Source organism: Papilio xuthus, unplaced genomic scaffold (genome assembly GCF_000836235.2).
Source record: "Papilio xuthus unplaced genomic scaffold, Pxut_1.1 DF827679.1, whole genome shotgun sequence".
NCBI classification, from domain to species: domain Eukaryota; kingdom Metazoa; phylum Arthropoda; class Insecta; order Lepidoptera; family Papilionidae; genus Papilio; species Papilio xuthus.
Genome location: NW_013530970.1, coordinates 2,510,575 through 2,536,224, shown reverse-complemented (window position 1 = coordinate 2,536,224; position 25,650 = coordinate 2,510,575). Strand labels below are relative to the sequence as shown.

Below are 25,650 nucleotides of genomic sequence, written 5' to 3'. Positions count from 1 at the left end.
GTTCAAGCACTGCCGGCACGCCGGAAGAGGCAAGGGCTCGACGGATGACGTCATTTAAAGCGGCATGGCGCGGAATGCGTCCTGCACTGCGACGACATGCTAAACCGTGATGACCAAGAGGATCGACATCTACCCCACAACGAAGGAAGTGATAGCAATATTAATGAAAAATCTGTAGTCTGTATTAGACGAGACATCTTGATATGAGACCTCAATATCGTAAGTGGTATAGAAGACAAGCTAATTTATGATCTGTGACAGTGTAATTATGATTTATATTACCTTTCCAGCAACAGACTGGTTATACAGATCGTGTTAGATAAGTAGGTGACTTGAAAATATGGTACTGGTATGTATCTTGGACAAAGAAAGCAGATATAAAAATGCATTTTATATGCAGCTATATTTTGATTACAACTCTGTTGTTAATCATCGAAAATAAAGGTCGCTCACTATAGAGAGCTTTTGAACAACTTTTCGTTGTAATTCTGATGAAAATTGAACCAATTAATAATTGTACCAATAAACTATGTAAAGTGTATTTCATTCTATATAATGGATACCTACTATGTGGAGAACATTTAGTAACTATAGGTGATATGTTTATATACTAAAATAAGGTTTTTTGAACAGCATATATTGAAGGTTGTACTTTAATAAACTTTAGAATATTTCACATTATATATTACTAGCTATCGCCCGCGACACCGCCCGCGCGGAACTAAAAAAAACATTATTAGTAACCTATGTGTTCTTTAAGACTATCACCTATATGTGTACCAAATGTCATCGAGATACGTTCAACCATTCTTGAGATATATTCAAAGAAACTTCCATCCATTCTATCTAAACATTCGCATTTATAATATTAGTAAGATACTAGCGGACCCGACAGACGTTGTCCTGTCTACACGTCTTTAATTCGAATATTATTTAAAATTTGACGCTGCAATGGTAGCGCCGTCTATAGGATCCAATGTAAAACATTCCAAATTCAACAACTACTAATAAATTAAAAATTAATTAAAAAAACATTGTCCAGCGGACAAAATTATGAATCTAAACCATTCCCAGATCCCCTTGAACACACACAATAAAATTCATCAAAATCGGTCCAGTCGTTTGAGAGAAGTTCATACACACTCACAGAAGAATTATATATATAAAGATTTTGTAACTTTATGTGCACATACGAGTTTTTACCATAGATATAGTAATTATTCTAAATTACTATAATTATTAACATTAAACTGAATCATAATAACAATAATAGTATGAAACCCATATGCGATTAGTAGCTATGAAAACCGGTCAGAAATCAATATGTTCAGAAAAAAACTTCTATTTACATCTGATATATTAATAATATGTTTTTAATGTATTCAAGCATCTATTTAATCTTCGCATATGCCTTAAGGTTGCTAACTTTAGCATATTATTAATGTCCGATAAAGTCGCGCATCTTTTATTATGAGATAAAATATTGATGTTTAGTATGTTATAGGCAAATCGTGTACATAGCCTGTTTGTAATTTGGTAAACATTAAGTCCCGGATAATTGTTAAGATTCAGTAAATGGAATATGGAACGAATTCAATCACAAAATGAGTTGTAACAATTTGGGTATTTTGTAAAGGTAACATTCATTGGTTTTGCTTTTCTTTGCAGCCAATAAAGGGCCGTGCACTGGCCACTGATGACAGTGTCACTTTTAAAAATTACCAAAATATAAAGATTCTTGTCAATTTACAAATTGGCAGAGTTCAAGATTTTCCTGTGACATGATATGTACGCGGTGTAAAGCGATCTGTGGCGCCTTAACTTTACTTCGACTTACTTTGATATATAGATTCACCTTTAGAATACATTACACCAATAATTTACCGGTTGCACGTCCTTTAATGTACGTAATTATATCGCGGTGTAATAAATCTATGTTATCTACATTAACACCGATGTAATTACGAGATAGACTTAGAAACTATCCCGCTTCAATGTGGAGGATCATTTTTAATACAGGATGTTCAGAAATTATTAATGCAATTATTTTTTTATAACACTTGAATCAGAAGACGATAAGATCTAAGTTGTTAAAGTAAAAATATTTCGTAGCTTTTAAAAAACAATGCAAAAACGACCAATCGCAGTTTTTTGAAATCAAATTGTTTTGTCGTTTTTGTCAAAGATTGGAATAACGTTATGTTTTATACTTGATTTTAGTCTCAGAAACCCAAGGTAAAACGCTGTTAAAAATGTAATATACCATCTTTGCAAACTATGCAACATCAGTTGCAAAAGCTTTTGAGAGATTTTAAAAACAAGGACATTATAATTAAAGTTTTTAAGAACGCAAATATATAGATGAGTATAACAGAAAAATACAGATTAAAACCGGAGGCGGATTTCCTTTATAAAAAGCCGTATACATTCCTAGTACTAGATCGTGAATCGTAGTGATTACTGAGTCGAGTTCTCACATTACGGGCTACGGGCGAATTCCACCGCCCGCGCCACTATTTCGCGGTTATTTCAAATCGACCACTGAGTTTTTGTTGTGCGCCATCCGTCCGTAACGGCTAAAAGTAAATACTTTTTACGACTATTTGTTCGTCGGAATGTTTCGTCGTGTGGATCATGTGCTCGCGTTTCACCTGTACACTGTTTTTCTAATTTTATTTTCTTTTGTTTTTATTTTTAATGACATTATTCAGTTGTACGTTTTTGTGTTGTGAATGTTAGCAGAAATGTTTAAAATGTTTTATATGTTTGTTTTTATTTAAGGGGCAGTGTACATTCTCCTTCGGTGTTGTAAGTAAACAATAGGAGAATTAAAAGATTGATGGAAAAATCTTGGCCGGACTCTGGGTATGTGGAGTCATCAAACCTTTTAACTCTGTAGGTTAATGTAGAAAAAAGACAATAATTAAGTGTTCCCTAAATTACCACTGTGATTCGTTGTTTTGAAAATAAGATCTATAACTTCAAGTGCACTTTGATATTCAGAATAAATTTAATTTGTTTTTTAACTTACTTAGTTTTGATTTGTACTTTAGTGACGTAAAGAAAAGATATAAATATTCAAACGAGTCAGGTCAATAGAGAAAGTAACGTGCAAATGCAGATAATTATAATCGCAGCGCCCGACAAACGTTTAAAAAACAGTGAATTGTAGAATAAAAATATTAAATTAAACATCGTTAACATAAGCGTAATACGCGATCAAGATAAAACGAGCCGGTGATCGTGCGGTAAGGAGATTGCTGTAAAAGCGGCAAATGTTGCCGCACATTAACATAATGTGTCAGTCGGTTAACTTTGAGACCTAAAGTGTTGCCGTATTTTAGCGTTTTAATTGTATGCAACATGCTCGCTTTCAAGAACAACTGCTCGCCTTGCTGTTTTGCCTAGAACAGCTAGGCGTCAGCATTCTATTGTCATACGTCAAGACAGTATAATATTGTTTTCCAAAGTGTGCGTTCAAATAATAGCAATACGGCACTGTCTACTGCTCGTTCCCACTGTTCTGTCCTAGTTTTAAACTGACTTAAATGTAGAAAGGGGCAAAGACAAATACTATTCTACCATTCTTGTACTTGTAAAAGACATCCAATCAAGTCTGTGATATAAAGGCTACGTGTAGAAGTATATAAGACGTCACCTCTAAGTCAACTTTTGCCCAGATATTTCAAGTTATGACCTTACTTCATAGTATATTTACAAAGTACATTGATACTGGTGCTCGAAGGACCACGGTTGATGTGTTTGGTGTGGCCATACCCTTAGTGCACACGTAAGTTCTCTGATAATACGAGAAACATTGCGAACAAATCTGCTAAGACCATTAAACGGCCACGAATATTCAAGATGCCTAAAAACGTGCTGGGAACTCTCGTTGCACGGCATACAGACGTAAGGAATTATTTTTAATGTGTAAACGTGAGGTGCAGGATGTTTATTTGCGAACGTCTGTTGAACTAAAAAGAATAAGAATAAAGAATTCGGGGTTCTTTTGTGTGCGCTGAAATTAAGTTATCTGATTAAAGGCACCACACGATTTTATGTTTCGGAAATATTCTTTTTTTTATATAAATCGGGAAAATTTAAAAAATTCAATTTAATTTTGTAATTAATAAGTTGAATTATTGCATCTTTACAATAATTCAACGTAATAAAATCATAAACTGATATATAAACACGGCTAAACACTCACGTATATTCGTACGGTGGCGGCACCGACTAGTTTCGAGCCCATCGGGGGCCCTTTATCAGTATGAGTGGTACTGGTATTGTTTCGGCCGTCGCGAGCGTTTAGCCGTGTTTATATATCAGTTTAGTATAATGTCTCACGAAAGTTTGAATAATTTAGTAATAAAATCATATAATTGAACTTACATATATTGCGATGCGCGTTATTGCTAAAAGTTCAATTCAAGAGGCCAATTCTAAATTAGGTGCGCAATTTTTATAAATATTTTTTTATGAATAATTATGAATACGATATAAAATTATTTAGCTAGCTTAGCCATTGAATCATAAAGTTTATTTATCTCTTAACAAATTCACTCCCAACCCGGTTGGTTGATCTGAACCAGTATGCTTATTTCACACGTGGGCGTCTCAGACCTGTCGACAATGGTTGCTGCGGACAATGACAATCTTAGTCAAGGTAAACGATGCTAAGTGTCACTTTAATTTTCAATTGATTATAATTAATGTTACTGATTTTAATATTCAGTGTAGACTTGTCCGTGTCCACTCTACGTTAGGATTAAAGGCTGGATCGTTTATTATTTCTGTTAGTTGTTTAAATCGGGCGATGATAAACTCTACCAAATTGAGCTTTCTAATAAATTAAAGTTACTTACATTATGATTGATTTTATTTTTAAATATGAACACATAGAATGCTGATTGCATTGTAAGATGCATCCTTGTATGTAATTTTTAGTAATAAACGTAATATATGTCTTCGGCGCCGTGTACGTGGCATTAAATGTGTTAGAAAACCTTGAGATATTTTTATTAGTTTTGTATATATGTATTAGGAAGTAATTCCGACACCGTGCCGGTGTATTGGCGCAACACTTTCTTTATTAAAATGCCAACGTTTGGTAACGAAAACGCGCCATTCGCGCTAAAGGATTCTAACTAATAATGTCTAAAAGTATAAAGAAAGTAGAGAGCTTATGAAGTCTTTAGAATAAAATGTAAACGACCAATAGAAATAGGATCTATGTCCTATCTATATCTTTCTTTACCAACGTTTATTTGTGAGTTATAAATCCCTGTCACAATCATAACAAACAATAAATCATTGATATAGACTAATTAACCGTATCTATGTCCACTTCAACAATTCCGTATTGCCGTTTACGTAACTTATGATAAAACTAATTGCGATTTCTCTGCATCTTACTTTACTAGTTTTAACGGAAGTTGAATATAGACGAGCTTAAAACATGCGTAACGAAACAAGATTAATTAAAGAATTAATTTTATTCATAAACCTTTTACGATACAGGATGCTTTTGGATCTTCATTCTTTAAAACAATACGATATGACAAAATTGATCATTAAAGCAACGCGTCCTTAGTCGCCCCACACTCACGGCCCGCAACGTAATTTAGTTTGCTTTTTATAATTTTATATAACGTTCCGTCTACTATCCGCGCTGCCTGCATCGAAAGACAGCATTTATAAACAAGCAATTGTTGCGGGCCGTGTGCGCGGTGTGTCCGGCGCGGGCCAATGGATGCTTGCTGGCTTAAAACGACTTCTCATTGAAATAAATAAGAAATTGACTTTTTTTTCCTGGCAAATATTATAATAAAAAATAAATCTTGTACTAACCTTGCATTTCATAGCTAGGACCAGTTGGTATCTATGCGCGGTCAACGCGTCCTTGTATGATCCTTGACTGAAGTAGGCGGCGCCGAGGTTACCGTGCGCGCGGCACTCGCCAGCTGTATCTCCTAGAGATTTGGCAACGGCCAGGTCCTGCTGCATGTAGTTAATTGCAGCGTCCAGCTGACTGAGCGCCCAATGAGCTGAGGATAGCGCACTGAACACTGAACCCCTGCAAACAGGAGGTGAAAATTGAACCCTTAGCAAGATTCAATGTTACTTTATGGCATACATTTAATACTTTTTTCTTTTTTCTGTTTATTTAGTTCAAAAGTATTTGTAACTTTAAAATAATTTGTTCTAACAATTGAAAATTGTTCTATTTTTCATTATTTATTTTAACTGCCAGTTATAACAAAAGAAACATAAAAACAAACTTCAAACTATTTTCCATAATATTAATTAATTTGAAAAAAAAATCTGCCTATATTTGCATAGCTGATTTAGAAATCTTAAATCTATCAATAATAAAATCATACCACGTCAACACACTTGTCTTACAAAGTAAGGGACAATGCACAAATTTCGACTGCGGGAACAAAAAGTCAAACAACAAAGGGACCGCCCGCGGCTTCCCGCGAGGCCGGTTCTCGTAAAGCGATTAAAGGGCGATGATAAATATTTTAATTCGAGTGCCAGCTAATGAATCACTTCGTGATGTAATTTGAAGTATCACTCCACACCTTCGCACTGAGATGACATATTTTAAGTAGGTTTTATTAAGCTCATGATAGCCTAGTACACAATTGTTAATTCATATCTGATGTGAAAAACTGGGAACGTTGAGTTAAATGAAAAAAGATTATTTGTGGTATATTAAAAAAAGAAAGAGAGGAAAGCATATGTTGTGTTTATAAGTTTGCAACAGAATGCGATAAAGACATGAATGTTGTAACAGTATTTTATATTACAACTAGTTATCTCCCTCGACTCCGTCCACGCATTATTAAAATCTAAATGTGTTTAAATCTAATTAGCCTATGTGTTCTGCCAGACTATATTCTACATCTGTGCCAAATTTCAGCGAGATCCATGCAGTCGTTCTGGAGATACCTTCAAACAAACATCCAACCATCTAAACATTTGCATTTATAATATTAGTAAGATATAAATTAAATATATTATAATATAACAATTTCGCAATTAAATAAAGTTAATAATAAATTATCTGTGGTCTATACCTCGTACACTACAATAGTATACAGTTAACTGATGTTTTGTATATTTAAGAGATTTTATCAATTCAATGGAGCGTCCCATACCGAAATAATACCTCGCCTAGCTTCTCAGTTTCACTTATCTGTGTAACTTATTTTATTGTTTATCGTCAGTCAACTGTTATCTATGTAGATAACAATCGAAAAAATAAATGTCCTTTAAATGTATTCGGATGGAATGGATTAGGGATGGGATATTGCTGCTCGATGAAGGATTATCGATATATTTAAATCGAATAAATATAGCTAGAATCGACTAAAGTGTTCAATGGTTTGACTTCTGAATATGCTGTAAATGTTCGTTATGTTTAAACATATCTTACTAATATTATAAATGCAAATGTTTAGATGTTTGTTTTAAGGTATCTCCAGGACGGCTTAACGGATCTCGATGAAATTTGGCATATACATAGAACAGAGTCTGGAAGAACACACACTCTGCTAATTATGTTATTGTTTATACCCTGGAGACGGAGTCGTGGGCGACCGCTTGTAAAGCAATAAATTACAGACATCGTTTTATTCAATATTGACGCAAAGTTAAGCGTTTATTTTACACAATTATGTTTTACTTAGTCAAATATAAACATTAATTATGGTGTGATTAAATAATGAAATTTCTTATTTTACTTGATAATAACGTTGGAGGCACAAAAATTTTATAAGAAGCGATTTTTACACCAGAATACGAAGAAAGATACAATGTTAAATATATTGCTGAGCAAATACACTTAAAACAATCATATAATCATCAAACTACAAGTATCAAATCCTGAATGAAATATCAATATTTGATATATGTTGCATTAAAAATCGACTCCTATCGATAAATTGTACATCCCTAGGATAAATCGGTTACGTATCGATACGGTTTCAATCCATCAAAGGGCGATAAGATCAGGTCGAGGTGTGGGTTTCACGCGGGCCCTTATTCGCCGGTCACCGCGGCGACAATTTTGGGACCCGTTGAAGTGTTTAATGCGCTAAGTGGGCGCGTATTTAAATGGACCCCATTGTACGAGTCTGTATTAAGGTATTCAATAATGTTGCCGTCGTGTTCACTTTGTATTTTAATTATTTAAATCTTCGCTTAAGAGTTAGCGAGACTTCCAATTCGAGATCGGAAAAACAATTAACTATACATCATCCTTAATTAATTGAGACCTTTATCAATACTTATATATACTTATACATTTTTAGCACTTAAAATTCCTATACTTAGTATTTAACTTAATAACTTTGTCGTACGTAAGACTAAAACAATGGTTATATTAAATGTTACTTTAGGACAATAAATAAGATAGGATATTCTCGCCAGCCAACCAAATATTCAAACCTTTATCGGTTTAGCTACTTTATGATGCTATTAGGAGCACCGTTAATGACCTCACAGTCATTGGTTAGCGCCTCGCTACACGTAATATCTTATTAAGTTAGCGATCAATGGGAAAGGCCTATAAAATTGTAGATAAAATTAAGTCCTACGAATTCTCGCTTAAACAGCTTTTGCTTGTAGTTTCAGCGAAGTATTCTTCATTAAGCTTTGATTTACAGTGCTATTGATGCAATACCACTTTCACAATAGCCAAATGGTTAAGGGTACGGGTTTCCGATCACGAGGTTGGGGGTTCTTATCGCGCCATTCGACTATTGTCGTAAACCATATCCTAGCACAAGCCTACAGCTTAGTTGGAATTTTACAAAAAATTAAAGTAATATTTTACAAGAAATATTAGTAAATTAAAAGAAATCTGCTAATATTTTCTGTCAAAAAATCTGACGATCCTCAGGACCCTTCAAAAGCAGAGAACATCAGGTGGTATCGTGGTCAAGTGTTAGCTTATTCAATAAAAAAAAACACTGTAACCAGCAAAGATAACACGCTAAAATTGTTGTATATATTTATTCCAGAAAATATCAATTGAAAAGAGATATTAATTACTACTAGAGATACTAGATGTCGCCCGCGACTTCGTCGGTAACCTTAATAAGTAAGTAGCCTATGTGTTCATCTAGACTATGTTTTACATGTGTGTCAAATTTGATCAAAATCTGTTGAGCCGTCCCGGAGATACATTCAAACAAATATCCATCAATCTAAACTTTCGCATTTATAATATTAGTAAGAAGTAAGGTTTAAGTTTGAAATTGTATCTCTAGAAATAATAACAGCTCAATCAATTCTCTCGTAATACTGGTAATTGTAATATTGGTAATATTAGTTTTAATTACCAAAATACATAAGTAACTGGTAATAATTGTACATTGAAAAAGCAATTGAATTGCAGCAAAGTTTTATTATTGTTTTATACTCGTAGCATACAAAAAACTCCTTGTAAGGAACTGCCATAAAGCTCTGATAATTGATGTCTTAATTATGTTGATTTATATTCTCATACAGCACGCTATTCAGTATTTTATACATTTCGATTCACACTTTGAATCGTGCGCGAATAAGTCAGGGCTGCGTAACAACGAGTCGCAACTTCAAAAACAAATCAATGTTTAAAAATATTTAATTTATTTCACAATTTTACCCTCGTATACATAGTAATTTGTTTATTTACAACTAAACGAACCAAATTCTGTGCTAAAATAATATACATTAACGGCCAATTAGATGCGAAAGATATTTGTTAAGTTACATACGTAGTTCAACAGATTTTTTAAATATCGGTAATCAATCTAATTACGCTCAGAGCTTGTGTTAAATAGAAGAAACAAGTAGCTTTTCAAAAAAAAAGGTCGGAATTTCTTAATTAACTACTATTAATGTTTGCTTAAGTTTTGTAAACAAAGAAGTACAATGTGCATTAAATGCAATATTTTAAGTGATATACTTGAAAATATGTATCTTTAAGCGGCAATAGCCTAATGGTTAAGGATATGGATTTCCAATCACGTGGTCGAGAGTTCGAATCCCGCTATAACACTATTTTTGTAAACCATATCCTAGCACACGCATAGAGCTTACTTGGAATGGTACAAGAAATATTAGTAAATTAACAAGAAAATCTGCTCATATAAAAAAAATGTGAAAAAATGTTTTTGCTGTTTTAGTACACTAGAAGCCCTGACCTAATAAGAGTAAGAGGAACGGCTTCCAAGCAACGATATCCAGCTTCATTAATGGCGTAGAGTTATTATTTTTAATCACCGCTCGTATGTAACGAGTTGACAGTGGAATAATTTATATGTACTTAAGGGTACGGTTATCTTTGGCGGAATTTCGACGTTTTGATTTATATTAAGCCGAGTCGGGAATAAAGGCGGCGTACTCCGGCGAATATCCCGTATCAATTTAATGAGTGTTGCAGATATAAAGGAATTTTATTGATAGAAATACATATCATTTCATCCAGATAAAAAAGTTCATAAAGACATGTCGGCATTATTTTTTGTTAATTGTTTAGGACCCGATGGTTGTACCAAAATCTAGTACCTTATCTTACTAATATGATAAATTCGAATGTTTAGATGGATGGATGTATGTTTGTTTGAAGGTATCTCAGGAACAGCTGCATGGATCTTGCTGAAATTTGGCATGTAGAACATAGTATGGAAGAACACATAGGTTGCTTATTAAGTTTCTTTTTAATTCCACGCAGACGAAGTTGCGGGCGACAGTTACAAGTGTGTCTCCTTACCTTAGTTTTAGGGAACATGATCCTATCCTCAGGGCAGCTTCCAGCACCGTTACCGCGGCCTGGTACTGCCCAGCAGCCAGCAGTTCTTGACCGACCACCTGTAAAATCACTTCATTAAAGCCATGAACTTAATATCCTAAATATTATAACATAAGTTGGTATTAGTTATAAAATGCATATAGTGTATTTCAGTAAACTATTATAAATTAAAACTTTGAAAAAAAAAACTGTGTTATTTCTTCCGAAGAATTAACAAAGATTGTATCTGTAACATATCCAATTTGTTAGCTTTCTAATATAAAGTTTTTTTTAATCTATAGCATGTATTTTTTTTAATCTGTAAATTTTTATTTTCTATCACGATAACAATAAACAAGCTGGTTGAAAATATAATTTTACAAATATAAACACTTGAAATACTTCTTTTTAAACTTTCTTCTTAAATATTTCGTGAACGCATTGAAAAGGAATTATAAAAAACATTCTTATCTTATAGAATTTTATCTTATTCGATATATTTCTGTTTGAAGTACTTTTATGTAAATTGGTAGTGAAACACCTTTTTAAATAGTTTAGTTCGATTTAAATAACAATAAATATTTTTAATATTGAAATAATTGTAATTCAATTTACGATAATTGTTTTTCTATTAGCCATTTCGTTGATTATTATCTTAAAAGTAACGCTGTGGTTTCTTAATTTTGATAAGGTTAAAACCCGAAACGGAATGCATAATACGACTAATAAGGATTGTCCACACTATTATTTATCGTGGGTTTCTTAGATCAAATTTTCTGTTAAAAACATTTAGTTATATTTTTTTTGTCAAAGATAATAACAGCGATGACTACATGTTTTATACGAAGGTTTTAATCTCAGAAACCAACGGTAGCAAGTTAATATGAACTCTTCAATAAAGGCTTTCTGTAAGATACAAAATATAAGCCTAATATGGTGGTATGATAATGGGTTTTCGAAGCAAAAATCTTTGTATGAAAACATATCGTCATGCCTGTCTTTCATCTTCGACATAACAGGGATAACAATATATTTTGAACAGGGATTTTGGTCTCAGAAACCCACGGTGAGTTAATCTTTTGTTTCATATTTGTAGTTCAATAAGATGTCATTTTGCCCGTCCATCGCATCTCTGTTATAATGAACTGAAATGAGAATTTGAGTATCATTTGCTAAAACAAAAAAATCGCGACGAATTTTTAAGAACTCATCTTTCGATGCTTTGATCGACGCCGTGAAACATTTAGGGGGGGATTGGGCGTTTCTGTTTCAAGTAATGTGATGGGTTATACATTTGTTTGTATGGAACACCCATTGCGAAACACATGTATAGGAGTTATAAGTTTGTTTTATTAGTTTTTTCTAAATACATTTCTTCATAAAGCGTAACATGGGAGGGCCATTCCGACCTCCTTAGTAGGTAATAAGACCTATTTGGTATTAACAAAGCGTTTGAATAGGTATATTTACAATCCGATTTTACATCAAATTTGATATAAACCGAATAGTTTATATCAAAGCTTTTGTTGTCAAAAGCTTTGATATAAACTATTCGGTTCTCGACCTAATTACGTATGTATGTACAGGTGCAAATATTACATTTCTGAATTTACATGTGTTGTAGGTACTATTCACTGATACAATAAACAAGAGAGAATTTGTATTACATTGTAAATCCCAACATATTATTCAATTTAGCGTCTCGTTAATGTCGGCCATTTTCTTTGTCTACGACGCAATGTCTACGTTGCCGATCAACTGTCTCGCAGATTGTATGTAAATGCGAAGGGGGTTCGCGTATTTATGGCTCTTTGATCACTCAGTCCCATTGTCCGAACTAACTGCCGCCAAAAAATGCCCAGACGTCGGACAGGGAGCGGGCGGCGTATGCAAATTGAACTGGCCTGTGTAAGCGGGCCTTTAAACTACGTTCTCGCATACCGAGATATTTGATTAACATTTAAGGTTCTTTATAGTGTCGATACTTTTTTGTTTCTTTAACTGTTAACTACGATGAGTATGAACTTAAGTTAGAACTATCAAATATAACTATATAAATAACAATTAAATAATTCAATTAATTCTTTTCCAAAAAAAACTTTGAACATACTGTATATGTATATAATATATTTTAATATACATTCCAAAGGTGTATAACAATCCTTATTTCGGTAACAATGTATACCGCATTATTTAAAGCATCGCGTCCGGCCTATTGGATATCAGATCACTCACAGCTCTCAGGAAGTCAAAAGCCGGCTGTTTAAATTCGACAGACAGACAGACTCCCGATCATTTCCTACCAATTTAAATAAATGAAGCGTATTTTTTTACATTTCATATGGAAGTAAATTATCGTACATTACGTATTCATATGTCATTATACAGAATTATACAATTTAAATTATATTTATATGCTTTGTTATCTTATTAAATTACATAAATATATTCAGTACTTGGTCACTGGTTGAATTTTTCTTTTTTAAGTCTTATACTTACGTCATATGTTTTCCACAGTCGTTTAAATAAACAATTGTAATAAAAACTCACCGATATCAATACGAACGGTGATTGATCTAGCTTCATAGCCTCCAGCTGCCTAAAGGTTGGTTCCAATGTGACGCGCAAGGGAGACTTAAGGGACGCTTCCACCAACGCCGCGAGCAGCTGCCGCGACGTCGGCTCCACTCCCAGCCCCGAACTGAACGCGGCCAGTGCTTCTCCATGACGACCCAGGCATTGTAAAGCTACACCTGATGAATATAAAACTAGTATTAAATGCGTAAAAAACAAAAGGCTTGGCTTTCTGCCATTTTTCAACGGTTTTAAAGAGCGTCGATGGCTCAGTGGATAAGCCCTTGACTTGTATTTTGCAGGTCATGCACATATCTGCGAAGAAAATCAAAGATATATGTGAAGTCAACCAACCAGCACTGGGCCTGCGTGGTTGACTATTGCCTAGTCACCCCTAACATAGGGTAGGCTCGGAGCTCCTCAGCGGAGACGTATAGTGAACTGATAATGATTGGGCCATCTTAGAAGAGATGAAGAATAAATTTATTTATTAACGAATATATTATTATAGAACTAGTCACATTATAAGTGATTTAAACAGACATTAAAATTATTGACTGCAATTTAAATTTATCATAAGCCAGTAAGATAAATGTGTAGAGCGTCTTAGCACGCAAGAAAAGTGAAAGCAGAGGTTAATGACAATTTGCAATAGAAAAGCGGAAAACGCAAACCGCATGCATTGCATTTCATCGGAATACTGTTTAATTATTCGAATCATTGATTACTTGGTGATATTTATTCTTATTAACATAGTTTAACTTTCAAAGAGAAAATAGCTTCCTCGATGTGATGTGTTTACAGATAATTTAACATTGAAAAGATAAGAATGATCGAAATAGATATGGTTGATCTCTTGCCATGAATGACGATACAAAAGGACGGATGCTTTTTTAATTTACATGTCTTAAACTTCATTTCACATTCATACATTCTTTTGTTTAATTTTCTAAAAAAATATGCATTTATAAAATTAATATCTGGTTAGCAGTTTACATAGATCGTCCATTTTTATAGTTCCATTTGCGATTTTTTTTATTTACAACTGCATACGACTATTTGATGGTATATTGTTACGTTGATTTTTTTATAACAGAAGGGGCAAACGAGCAACGGGAACACCGAGGTGTTCAACGACGCCAATGGACATCAGCAATACCAGAGGAACCGCAGATGCGTTGCCGGTCAATATTTATGAATAAACTCTAGTTTACTTTTAAAAGTTAGTATAAAGCTAATTGCTACTGTTTACCTTGTCTGTAGTAAGCCTTCGGCCAGTTAGGACAGAGTTCACGTGCCCTGGTCGCATCTTGTAAAGCCGCCGCGAACTGGCCCTGCTTCAAACGAGCTGCAGACCTATGCAATAAAAGATAAAGATGAAAACCGTATGTTGGTGTGTGAATTGTTACAAAGTAGCACATTTCGAAACGACTAATGTCTGTGTTTGTCTTTGATATGAAAAAGGATTGAAATACGCTTTGTGAGTCAGAGAAATAGAATTTTTGATTACTTTTACGCTAAATATACCTTATGGCCAAATATGTTTTCGTTTTATCCACAATTAGTTAGGTAAGATTTAAAAATGACTTTTTGGTTGGCACTGACTACTTCGTAGAAATTTTAGCAATTCTATCAAACAAAATAAATTGCTATTATTTCTTAGTATATTTCCAGAGGTGTACTAACTTTAGTATTCACTTATTCACTTGAATATGTTTATTATTGTTCTTTCAAATTGAGTAGTACACATTACCTGTTACTATATAAGATGTGGTTGGCGGGGTCTAGTGTCAACGCGTCAGTGTATAGCGCAACAGCTGTCGAGAAGTCGCCGGCTTGGCACGCTGCGTTGGAGGCGCGTACTTTCTCAACAAAGAGAGCTCTTGACGCTGCCCCTAGGGACGCAGAGCCGGTTGGCTCAACCTGCAAATAGATTATTGGCTTAAGAACTGAACACTTTAGTGTGTAATACCTCTGAAGTAGGGAGGGATAAAGAAAGGCAGACTTAATACTCCTAGCTTTTAGTTAGCTATAAAAGAAAGAAGTAGATGGTCGATAGACAGTCAAACAGTAGTTAGATCTTCCATATTATAGATCGATCATGTCTAAGTTATGATAGTCTGTGGGTATTAAGCTTTGTGGCGATTAACAAACGACCTTAATCTAAATCCTTAAACAAAGTAAACGTGTTTTAAGTCAAATCTCTCGTAACCACGACTTCCCATGCTTGTAAATGCTGTAGCAATTTCTGGCTTACCGCAATTAGCCTCAAATTCGATGAGCAATAAAAGGTTTTGATTTTAATTGGTTCGGACATTTATGATCGTGTTGATTTAATGTTTTATTCCTTTATTGATGATTTCACTGACCAAACTGGAGGTAATTTAGAGATGTGGCGTGTGAGTTAAGACAAAAAAAGTTTCACTAAGAATCTATTTATTTCTAATATTTTAAATGTAAATTTTTTCTAATGCTTGAGTAATTCTTTTGAATTAAAACAGAAAATACTCTCGAATCCTTAGCCATTTTCCAAGAAACTGTATAATAAAACCTTTCATAAATATTTACAAATCAAAATGTCCTGTGTCCCCATAACAAAGGCATAAAGGGCCCCAGGGCCTGGCTCATAATAAGTAGGCAATAAAAAGACAATGTCGACGTGCTACTGAATTCCGTAGCCCTCAAAAACCGGTCAACGATTGACTTCTGTTCGTGTGCCACGGCTTCTATATTTTTTGTGTCACACTCCTAGCGATCTGATGACAGCTTTAATATCAACAGATTATATAGTATTCATTTGTTTCTTTATTGTAATTTAATCCATATTCATATTTTTATAATAACTTTCTGGGATCAGGCAAATAAGAAAACTAATTGAAACACTTCTTTGACTTACTAATTGCGAACGTCGATGATGATATATTGGTATTATGTTGACCCACATACTCTTTGGCCATTTTTTTAATATCGTAAAGTGTAAATCTCCGCTTTTATTGAATGGGTGGATGTTTGTTTGAAGGTATCTCCGGAACGGCTCAATGGATCTCGCTGAAATTTGGCATAGATGTAGAACATAGTCTGAGAGAACACATAGGCTACTTACCAAGTTTTTTATTATTCCACGCGGACGGATTCCGGAGCTAGTATAAAAGTTAGTAATTTTACGGCTTTTAGTTTATTCTACAAGTCTTGGTGCTTCTAGATCGCTGTATTCAAAGTGGAAAGTTATCCATTTAATACAAAAGCCGACTTATTTGGAACTTATGCTAGAATGGAAATACTCTAACACCAAATAAGGACCACTCTTATCCATATTAAGCATAGTACCTTAAAAATAAAGGTCCACGTCTAAATTTGAAAGGGCGTGAGGCGTTACCACCTGCGCTATCTAGCGGACCGCATCGGAAGCGAGATTATTTTTTTTCTCACGAACCGCATTCTCTTACCATACCATTAAACATCCAATCACATGACTGTACGTCTTGCGCGCTGTACATCGCCGCGTCGCATTATCCTGTCTGACTGTCCGCTCCAAGTAACAACGTAATGTATTGCGTGAGACTTTTAAATGTTGTATTCGTGTTTTTGTACTGGTTGTTCATAAATAAGCGATAAATACGCACTTTTACCTTCAACTTGTTGATATATTTTTGTATGAATACATCTGTAAGTTTGGTTACAACCAACTTTAAAGTGTTAAGGCGATACGAAATTATATTAAACTTGTCAATTTGACTAACTCTGTACTAAGTTATTCAACAGCAAAGGCAGATAAGGCAGAGCAGACAGATCGAGTAGAATTTCTCCCTATATTAGAATTATAATCTTGATACTGGATTTTAATAGAGGCTGGACAATATGGTGTGTTAAATGGTAAATAAAAATCCGACAGAAGAAAGATTATTGCTTCAATCTGTTGAGATTGTCTAAGAAAATCGATTAGGCTTAGACAGACTGTGGTATTCTAGAGCAATGATGGCATTCCTAACATTTCTTTATGTGCAAGACTAATCGCGACAAAAGTATATACAGAAAGTACTCTGACATATAAATAAGTTAATAATAATAAAACATGAGAGAATAAATACATAACATAAACAATATAAATAATAATTCGGAGAAAAGTAGTAAAAACCACAAACGAAACAATACATACCTAAGCACACAAGCGCACATGCACAAACACACACAATCGCACACTATATATCTAGTATTTATATTTGTATCTAAATAATAATAATCTATATTTAATTACATATATGTTAAGAATCTATATAAACTTTAGGCAATAGATAAGAGAAGGTGCTGTCTCCTGAAACACAGTATTTACTAGTTCAGGAGACAGAGCCCACAATTTTTTTGTGAAAATGTTTTTTATTTAGTCAATAAAGAATTTTTAATTTTTTTTTAATAATAAAGATATAGTCGTAATAAGATTAAAACAATATCTATAAGTTACATGTGAAAACTTCACGGTGTAAAATATTAATTGAAAATCCTCCGAAATGGTTCAGATTACCAACAATTACTGTTGACTTTTGGAGCGTGAAAACACCGATGTATCCTCTGTAGGAATGCGTTTTATTGGTCTTGTCGCACTCTCTGTTCGTTGCTCTGTGACCGTCAAATTGATGGTTATTCTCTTGTTGCCGGGACAATTGTTGAATTGCGACAAACTGAACAATTCAGTCGTCTATTGTTTGCTGATTCGATACAAAATTTATGACTCAATAGCTGTAGACGGCGAATCTGTTCGCGCGGAATTAACAAAAGAACTTAATTAATAGCCTATGTGTTCTTCCAGACTTTGTTCTACATCTATGACAAAATTCATCGAGATCCGTTCAGTTGTTCTGAAGATACCTTCACACAAACATCCATCCAAACGTAAGATAAATAACTCCAGTTCTGAATAAATTCTGTATCTATCAAACTCCCGTTGATTTGAAAGTTTTTGCTTTCATTAAATATTGTATTTAAGATAAAATATCACTGATTGGTTTGCGATAGTTCATTATAACAACACTTATCAGTATACCTACACTACAGTAACTGCATAAGCAGCATGATTGTTCCGGCCATCTTGAAAAATGACGGGTATAATGGCCACTTATTCGCTTTATTAAAATTTCGTTTTAAGAGGCGCCTGATAGCCGTGTAGCGACCTTTACGGTAATTATTTTTCCCCTGAACCATCTTCAATTTATCTCCAAGATTTGGGAAGAAAATACTCTTTCCGAACGCCTCATGATGGTAAAGCATATGCAATTAATTGAAATTTGCTATAAATTATCTTTAAATATTATCTACAATATTATTTATAATTAAATGTTAAATTATTTACAATATTGCTACATTATTTTCTAAAAAAAATAGCTGGGTAAATTATACTATATTTTTGATGGAAAAACCTGATTACCTGTATTAATTTGGGACCAAAGTTATTAACTTTTGAATTAGTCTTTATATTTGCTAAACTTTTTTTAGAAATACGTACCAAAAAATATAGGTATTTTTTACTACAATGTAGCCGTTTAGAAGCTGCGTATAATTCGTATTATCGTTGCAATTAAGTCTATATAAATTCACGCGTAAGACAAATTGTAACCAAATAGAGTTTTATTGAAATGAAAAATGTTGCCGGTGCAAGTGAAAGCAAACGAAATATTGAGCGTCAATAAAAAATACAAATAGAACAACTAAAACATTCGAATTGGGCCTCGAAACCTCTCAGGTACGATCGTAGAAAAAAAAACATGGCGTCGTCGGTCATCCTTTGTCTATTTTTTCCCGCTCATTTTCTCATTGTGTGCACCTTTGGATAATTACGAGATTCTTACCTGGCAAGTATAAAACAATTAACGTGTGTGGGTTCCGAGACAAATCACATAATATTTGAGACCGGATTTCTATAATTTTTGATGGTTTTCTTAAAAGGTTCTGGTACACGCACGTGAGTGAAGATTTTATGGGAATCGAATTTAAAAACGGAATACGTTACGGTACGATGTTATTAAGCAACCACATAAATGAGAATGTCAGATAATTTCTTTGTTTGTTATAATACAAGTAATGTTTTCAGCAAATCTCTGCAAGCTTGAGGCGACAGCCAATTATGCATTAAAAATCTTCATGTTTCCAACTTCCGCGCATCTGTCCACTTTGGCCAGCGGCGTTGGCCGACTCACGACTCCATACTTATTTATAAGTCGACCGAATTGAGGATGCACGATATTCCTCATACGATGTATCGAGTTTTTCAATTTCGTGTTTCAAAAGATAACTTTTGCATAATAACGCACGGTTCGCGATACATTCCTGGAATTACTTAACAAATACCATTCCGTGTGTAACACTTACGCCTTTCCTTGTCAAGATTCCTTTAAAGACATATATTTATTCTTAACAGTTTAATTTTGTCTTACAAAAAAAAAAGAAAAATTATAGCTCACTATAAGCTAAGATACAAAATTGTCATACAAATAATATTTTATTAAACTTACTATCACACTCTGCTTATGGCAATAATATAATAACCCTTTCTAAAAGGAATTTCTTTTATATTAAAAGTTTTTTGTTTAGGCACGCGTGCAGTTCTATACGATAGGAATGGGCTCGTGACAATCGGTTTCGCGCGTAATCATGCCCGCCATCTTGTTTTTGCTGTCAAAATGATAGCCTAAAAGCGACAGATTGGGATTTGAAACACGCAGATGTGTTAGATACTTCATAGTAAGGTAAATAATTTAATTTTAAATGAAACGTATAGCAAATGAAATCATTACAATTTTAGCAATTTAAGGTCGAAAATTGACAAATTTTATTGTCATGAGCGCTATACATAAATCAATACTGGTCATAAACAATATAAAAATAATCATGGGTCACTTTTATTCGTAATTTGGTTTCATACGCGACATATTTTACGATCAATTATACATTAATGTGGTGATCTCGACTTTAGGTACCTATTCAAAACTAATTCAAGGATATTATCGCTTCAAATTTGTTTCTTCTTCCATTTAATTATATCCAGTCTGTTATTACGCCGAACATTATCGCGGATTAAGAATGCTTTTTTTTATTTTATACCCTTGCAGACCATCCAGGTAGGGCGTGGCGGACAACTTGTATTTTATAGCTGGCCAGTTTAATATGACCACCGTGGTTTTAAATTCTTTAAAGTCAAATTCGGAACGGGCTGTTTCCGGAGGGGTCTATTTGAATCGGTTACGCTCAGGACGTTCGCTGGATGAAAAAGCAAACAAAATTTTTAAAAGTTCGAAAATTATATTATTCTGGTCGCTTTTACGAATGGGTCGCCTGCAATCAACCGAGCATAAAGTTCATAATACTAATTGCGGCGTTCACAAAGATAGTGCTATGTCTTGTAGCATTCTTAGGGAGTCATAAATGCGAGTATATTGTATGTAATTTAAGTCTATTTATAAAGCAAAAAGCCGAGATAAAAATTATATTGGTGAATTTATTGCTTTACCTTACAGTTCATGTCATGGATTTTTAATTACTATTCAAAGATATGGATCTTAATATTCCTAAACTATTGCTCTCTTTGTGATATGGTTATCGTGTGAATTTTTCTTTATTTTAGACATTTTATCGCACTACAATTAAGCTGAATCGTCTTAATTTTTAGTATTAAACAAGTTTAAAACAACTCCCAAGGATATTTTTGCTTGAGTTTTCTATACGATTATAAACAGGAAAGACTTGATTGTTTGCATTGAATAGGTTTTGAAACTACTAAACCGATTTATAAAAATTTTCCGTTGTGAGGAAGCTACACTATCCCCGGGTGTCATGAGCTTTATTTTTTACTAGATTTTTAATTTCACTTGAACAAAGTCGCGGGAAACTACGAGTACATAGCTTTAAAACTTTCGACAATAAAATTTACAAGGTTCTCTTTATAGCCGTATAAACAGAAAGGTATAATCAAAAATTAAAAAGTAAACAAAATCTTTGAGTACAATTTTCTTTTGAAACATTGTATTTTTACTTACATCGACTTAAACTGACTGTCATTAATATTTATTGGTTTTTAACCTTTGCAGCGCTGGCGTATTTTAATGGTTTAACGTTCGTTTTGTTTTTTTTTTGTACACAACTACGTTATTGTTCAAATTACTCAGTGTGAAATGATCGCAGGGGAATCGAATACGGGGCCTTTGTCGGCTCCGACACGGATACCGCGTCCACCGCAGATGGTTCGCTATCGACCGCAGTCCCAGTTCCTGCTATTAAACCTTTTCAATTGCTCGCCTTATTCAATATTGCATTGAAAATATTTCTTCACGTAATTAGTATACACAGAGTAAGAACTGTGGTAAGTAATAATAAGAGTTATGCTGCTACGTATACTAATCGCGGAAATAGCACAGCAGGCCCTCATTTCCGGAATTTTAATGTTGTTACTATAGCGTTTTAAAGGTTATAGTAGCTTTTCACTATGTGTTTAAATTTTTTATTTAATTAATAAATTAACAAACTTAAAGAAAATTTTATTTTTAAGTGGCAAGATGATCATATGAATACGAAATCTCGTCTAAATATAGTTCATTTCAAGTAGTTTGTTCAATAATAGTAACATAACTGATAAGAAAAGAAGCGAAGTAAACAAAATGAATTGAAAATTAATACATATAAATCTTGTTACGATTGTGATGTGTTAAAAAATTTACCTTAAACAGCGGTACAAAAGTAAAAGCTAATAAAAATTCGAATATATTTAAGCTTTCACGCGTTAAACCTTTCCGACAGAACAGTTATTTTATACGTATGCATATTTAATTGTTCCCAATTAAATAAAGTATTATTTTTAATATTAATGCTCACGTTAAGTAGTAAACTGCGGGGTCGACAATTTATTGCCTGTCTGTGAAAGTTAGACGGAAGTTCTAGGGATGTCATGTTTACCTCAAACGATTAATACTTTTTTTTTAATAATAATATTTTTTTTTATTAACGACACATCATTTATTGTAGAAACAAAATTACTAGTTTCTTTGTTTTTATTAAAATATTAGCAGATTTATTTTAATTTACTAATATTTCTTGTACCATATCAACTAAGTTCTAGGCTTGTGCTAGGATATAGTTTAAGACGATAGTCGAATGGCGGGATTCGAACTCGACTTCGTGATTGGAAATCCGTACCCATAACCATTGGCGCTTTGGACGCTTAATATTAAGAAATTATCTAAAAATTCCGAATACATTCAATGTTCAGTTCGACATAAAACAGCAACAAGTGTAAATCGATTCATCCATTCGACTACATTTTAATATAATCGATCTTTAAAAGAATCGATTGACCACATCCCTAAGCGGCTGTGCTAACTCGATAACATCCGATGTCGATATCAATTTGTTTACTATAAAAATGTAAAATAATACTCATCATAAATATGCTATGTATCAAAGGCGGTATCCATTAAGATTCGGATCTTGTATGACCAAATACATATAAAATGACGGCATATTTTGTGATGCTACGCACTGTAACATTGTTCCCACGACTTTCATGATACAGTGACCGCGGACAGACGGAATTATTATGTTCAATTACGATGCAATGGTAAAAATTATTCTAACTTATGCAATTAGCAAAAGTTTTCTTTTTTTTTGTTATAGATTCCAACATGGTCGGTATTAATGAAAGACATAATATAGTAAATGTTTTAGGAAATTTGTAGTTTAATTTGATAAGAGTTGATGGAATTTTATTTGTTTAATTATCTATTAAAGATAATTATTATACCAATAAATACGAAAGTGATGGAACAAGTGTTTAATCTTACTTCTTACTAATATTATAAATACGAAAGTTTTGATGGATGGATGTTGGTTTGGTATCTCCGGAACGACACAACCGATCTTTTGATTTTGATTTTTGATCTTTTGATGAAGTTTGACACAGATGTAGAACATAATCTGGAAGAACACATAAGCTACTAATAAGTTTTCCTTGTAATTTCGCGCGTACTAAGTCGCGGTCGGCAGTTGGCTAGATATGTACATAAATTCAAGGGCAACTTCGTACTTAGTATGGTAGGTATTACTTTAGTTAACAAATGAAGACATTTCACTCGAACCAAGTCTGTTGTTTAAGTTCGAAGTCAACGCCTTACTGAGAGCAAAGATTGCAAAGTCGCATAAATTTAGCAAATTGTACAGTGAGAGCGGACACCTCGTCGGGGTTGAAATATGATGTATTGTGGAGTTGAGTGCGTGCCCAACAATCGCCACTAAAACTGAGCTAAGTTACTATAAGTATGTATTGCTACTACTAACTACTCTACCTAATTGTATACTCTGTTGCATTGTTTATAACATGTGTTAGTTTTCTACTTTGAATTCAACACCTGAATAAGTTTACTAAAGTCTCAAATAAATGTATGTAATCAATTTTATATTCTTAGTCTAATGTTCTTTTACTTTACGTTTTTATTTTGTAATGTATTACTACGATTAGATTCGAACATTTAAGTAAACTGCTGCGAACTCTATCAAATATTAAACTTAATAAACATTAATTTTATAACTTTGTGTGAGACAAAAAGTATTTTTTCACATATTTTATATGAGAAAGATGTAATTTTTTGTTCAAAATAAACTCTAAAATACTGCCTTATTTTATAAATTCTTTCACTATAATAATACAAATATATAATACTATATTATCGACAAACCATTCATCCATCCAAAACTCGCATATGTAATACTAACTATCGCACGCAACTCCGTCCGCACGGAATTAGTAAAAACTTAATAAGTAGCGTATGTGTTCTTCCAGATTATGTTCCATATATGTGAAAAATTTCATCGAAATCAGTGGAACCGTTCCGGAGATAACTTCAAACAAACCATCCATCTAAACATTCGCATGTTTAATATTAGTAAGAAATAAGATTTATCATCACAATTGAAGCTGAGATGTGTTACTTGTTTAAAATTCTAATCAGAAGTTAATTTGTTGTTATTTGAATCGGGTATGCGTTGATGTGCGTATAGCTTATAATTCTATTTATCTTATCGCTCTAACGAAACCTGATTTATAATCGCTTTCAAGCTCTGAGAGTGTTATAAAACCGGTTGCACACTACACGGCCACTCTATAACACGTGCAAAGTAACAACATAATAAGAAAGATAATAGAAGTTAAAAGAAAACATAAAATAGTTATGCAATAAAATGATTAAATACTGGCGACTTTGTCCTCACGGATTATAAAAAAAAATCTATTTATAAATATAAGTTACGCGAGTATAGTGTGGCTTCCCAATAATAAAAGAATTTTCATTTATTCAAATCGGTTAAGTACTATCGAATCCTATTCTATGCAAACAAACAAATCTTTCCACTATATCATATTATTGTAGATATAAAGTTACTTGTACTAGAACTGTTATAAAGAAAACTTTTTCAAGATGAATAAGGAATAGTTAGGTGATTTTAGATTACTTTTTCTCAAAGTTACACAGAAAATTTAGTAGGTACTCTATTTTTACAATCTTAAAAACTTCATTTTTAAAAACTTATTCGATAACCATGGGTTTTAAATTTGTATCTGTTTAAATGATTTGTCAAAGATTGACAGAGTACTACATATTTTATGCAGAGGTTTTGGTCTCAGAAACCAGCATTTCACAAAAATCGCTCAAGCCGTTTCGGAGGAGTGTTACCATACTAAACATTGTGACATGAGAATTTTATATATAAGATATCTCTCCAGTATCTTATTTCTCGCTTATAATCCAACAGTTGAATACATTCAATCTTTTAACACCGTTTGTATTTCGAATTACATGAATTTCGTATAAGCTATACATTCGTCGAGTCATGCCGTCACTGCATTCGATGCGGCTTGCGCGTGCGCACGCCGTTTTCGTTCTTATACAAAGGCGAAGGCAAACATATTGCCTTACGATGCCAATTAAAAAAAAACATTATAGATTTGTGCGGTGCAATTGATTCTTTTATAAGGGTTTCGATAATTAAAGTCGGGAACACAATGGACGCTATTCTGGGAATCAGTTCAATAATACAAACAGTCAAAGTGTAGTCTTTTCTTAGATCTTCCTATCGGGGTTAGACAAGGATAATAACTATTTAGGAAAATATATAATACTTGTTCCGTTCGATGGCCTGGCTGATCAACAGTTCCACTCATATGAAGACATCAAAAAATGGCTTGATTCGTGGATAGCCTCAAAAGACGAACACTTCTGGCGTCAAGGTATTCGAGCTCTACCAGAAAGATGGGAAAA

At 33.4% G+C, this 25,650-nt stretch overlaps 1 protein-coding gene across 1 annotated transcript in view; it reads right to left on the bottom strand.

The window, feature by feature from the left end:
* LOC106117874 (tetratricopeptide repeat protein 28) overlaps nt 1-25,650 on the bottom strand; it is a 53,670-nt gene that overhangs the window by 16,303 nt on the left and 11,717 nt on the right. Inside the window, exons 3-7 of the mRNA XM_013312360.1 lie at nt 15,114-15,283; nt 14,613-14,716; nt 13,337-13,539; nt 10,769-10,866; nt 5,851-6,076 (exon numbers count right to left, since the gene is read on the bottom strand). Of these exons, the coding sequence (XP_013167814.1) occupies nt 5,851-6,076; nt 10,769-10,866; nt 13,337-13,539; nt 14,613-14,716; nt 15,114-15,283 (801 nt within the window). The remainder of the gene's footprint in view (nt 1-5,850; nt 6,077-10,768; nt 10,867-13,336; nt 13,540-14,612; nt 14,717-15,113; nt 15,284-25,650) is intronic.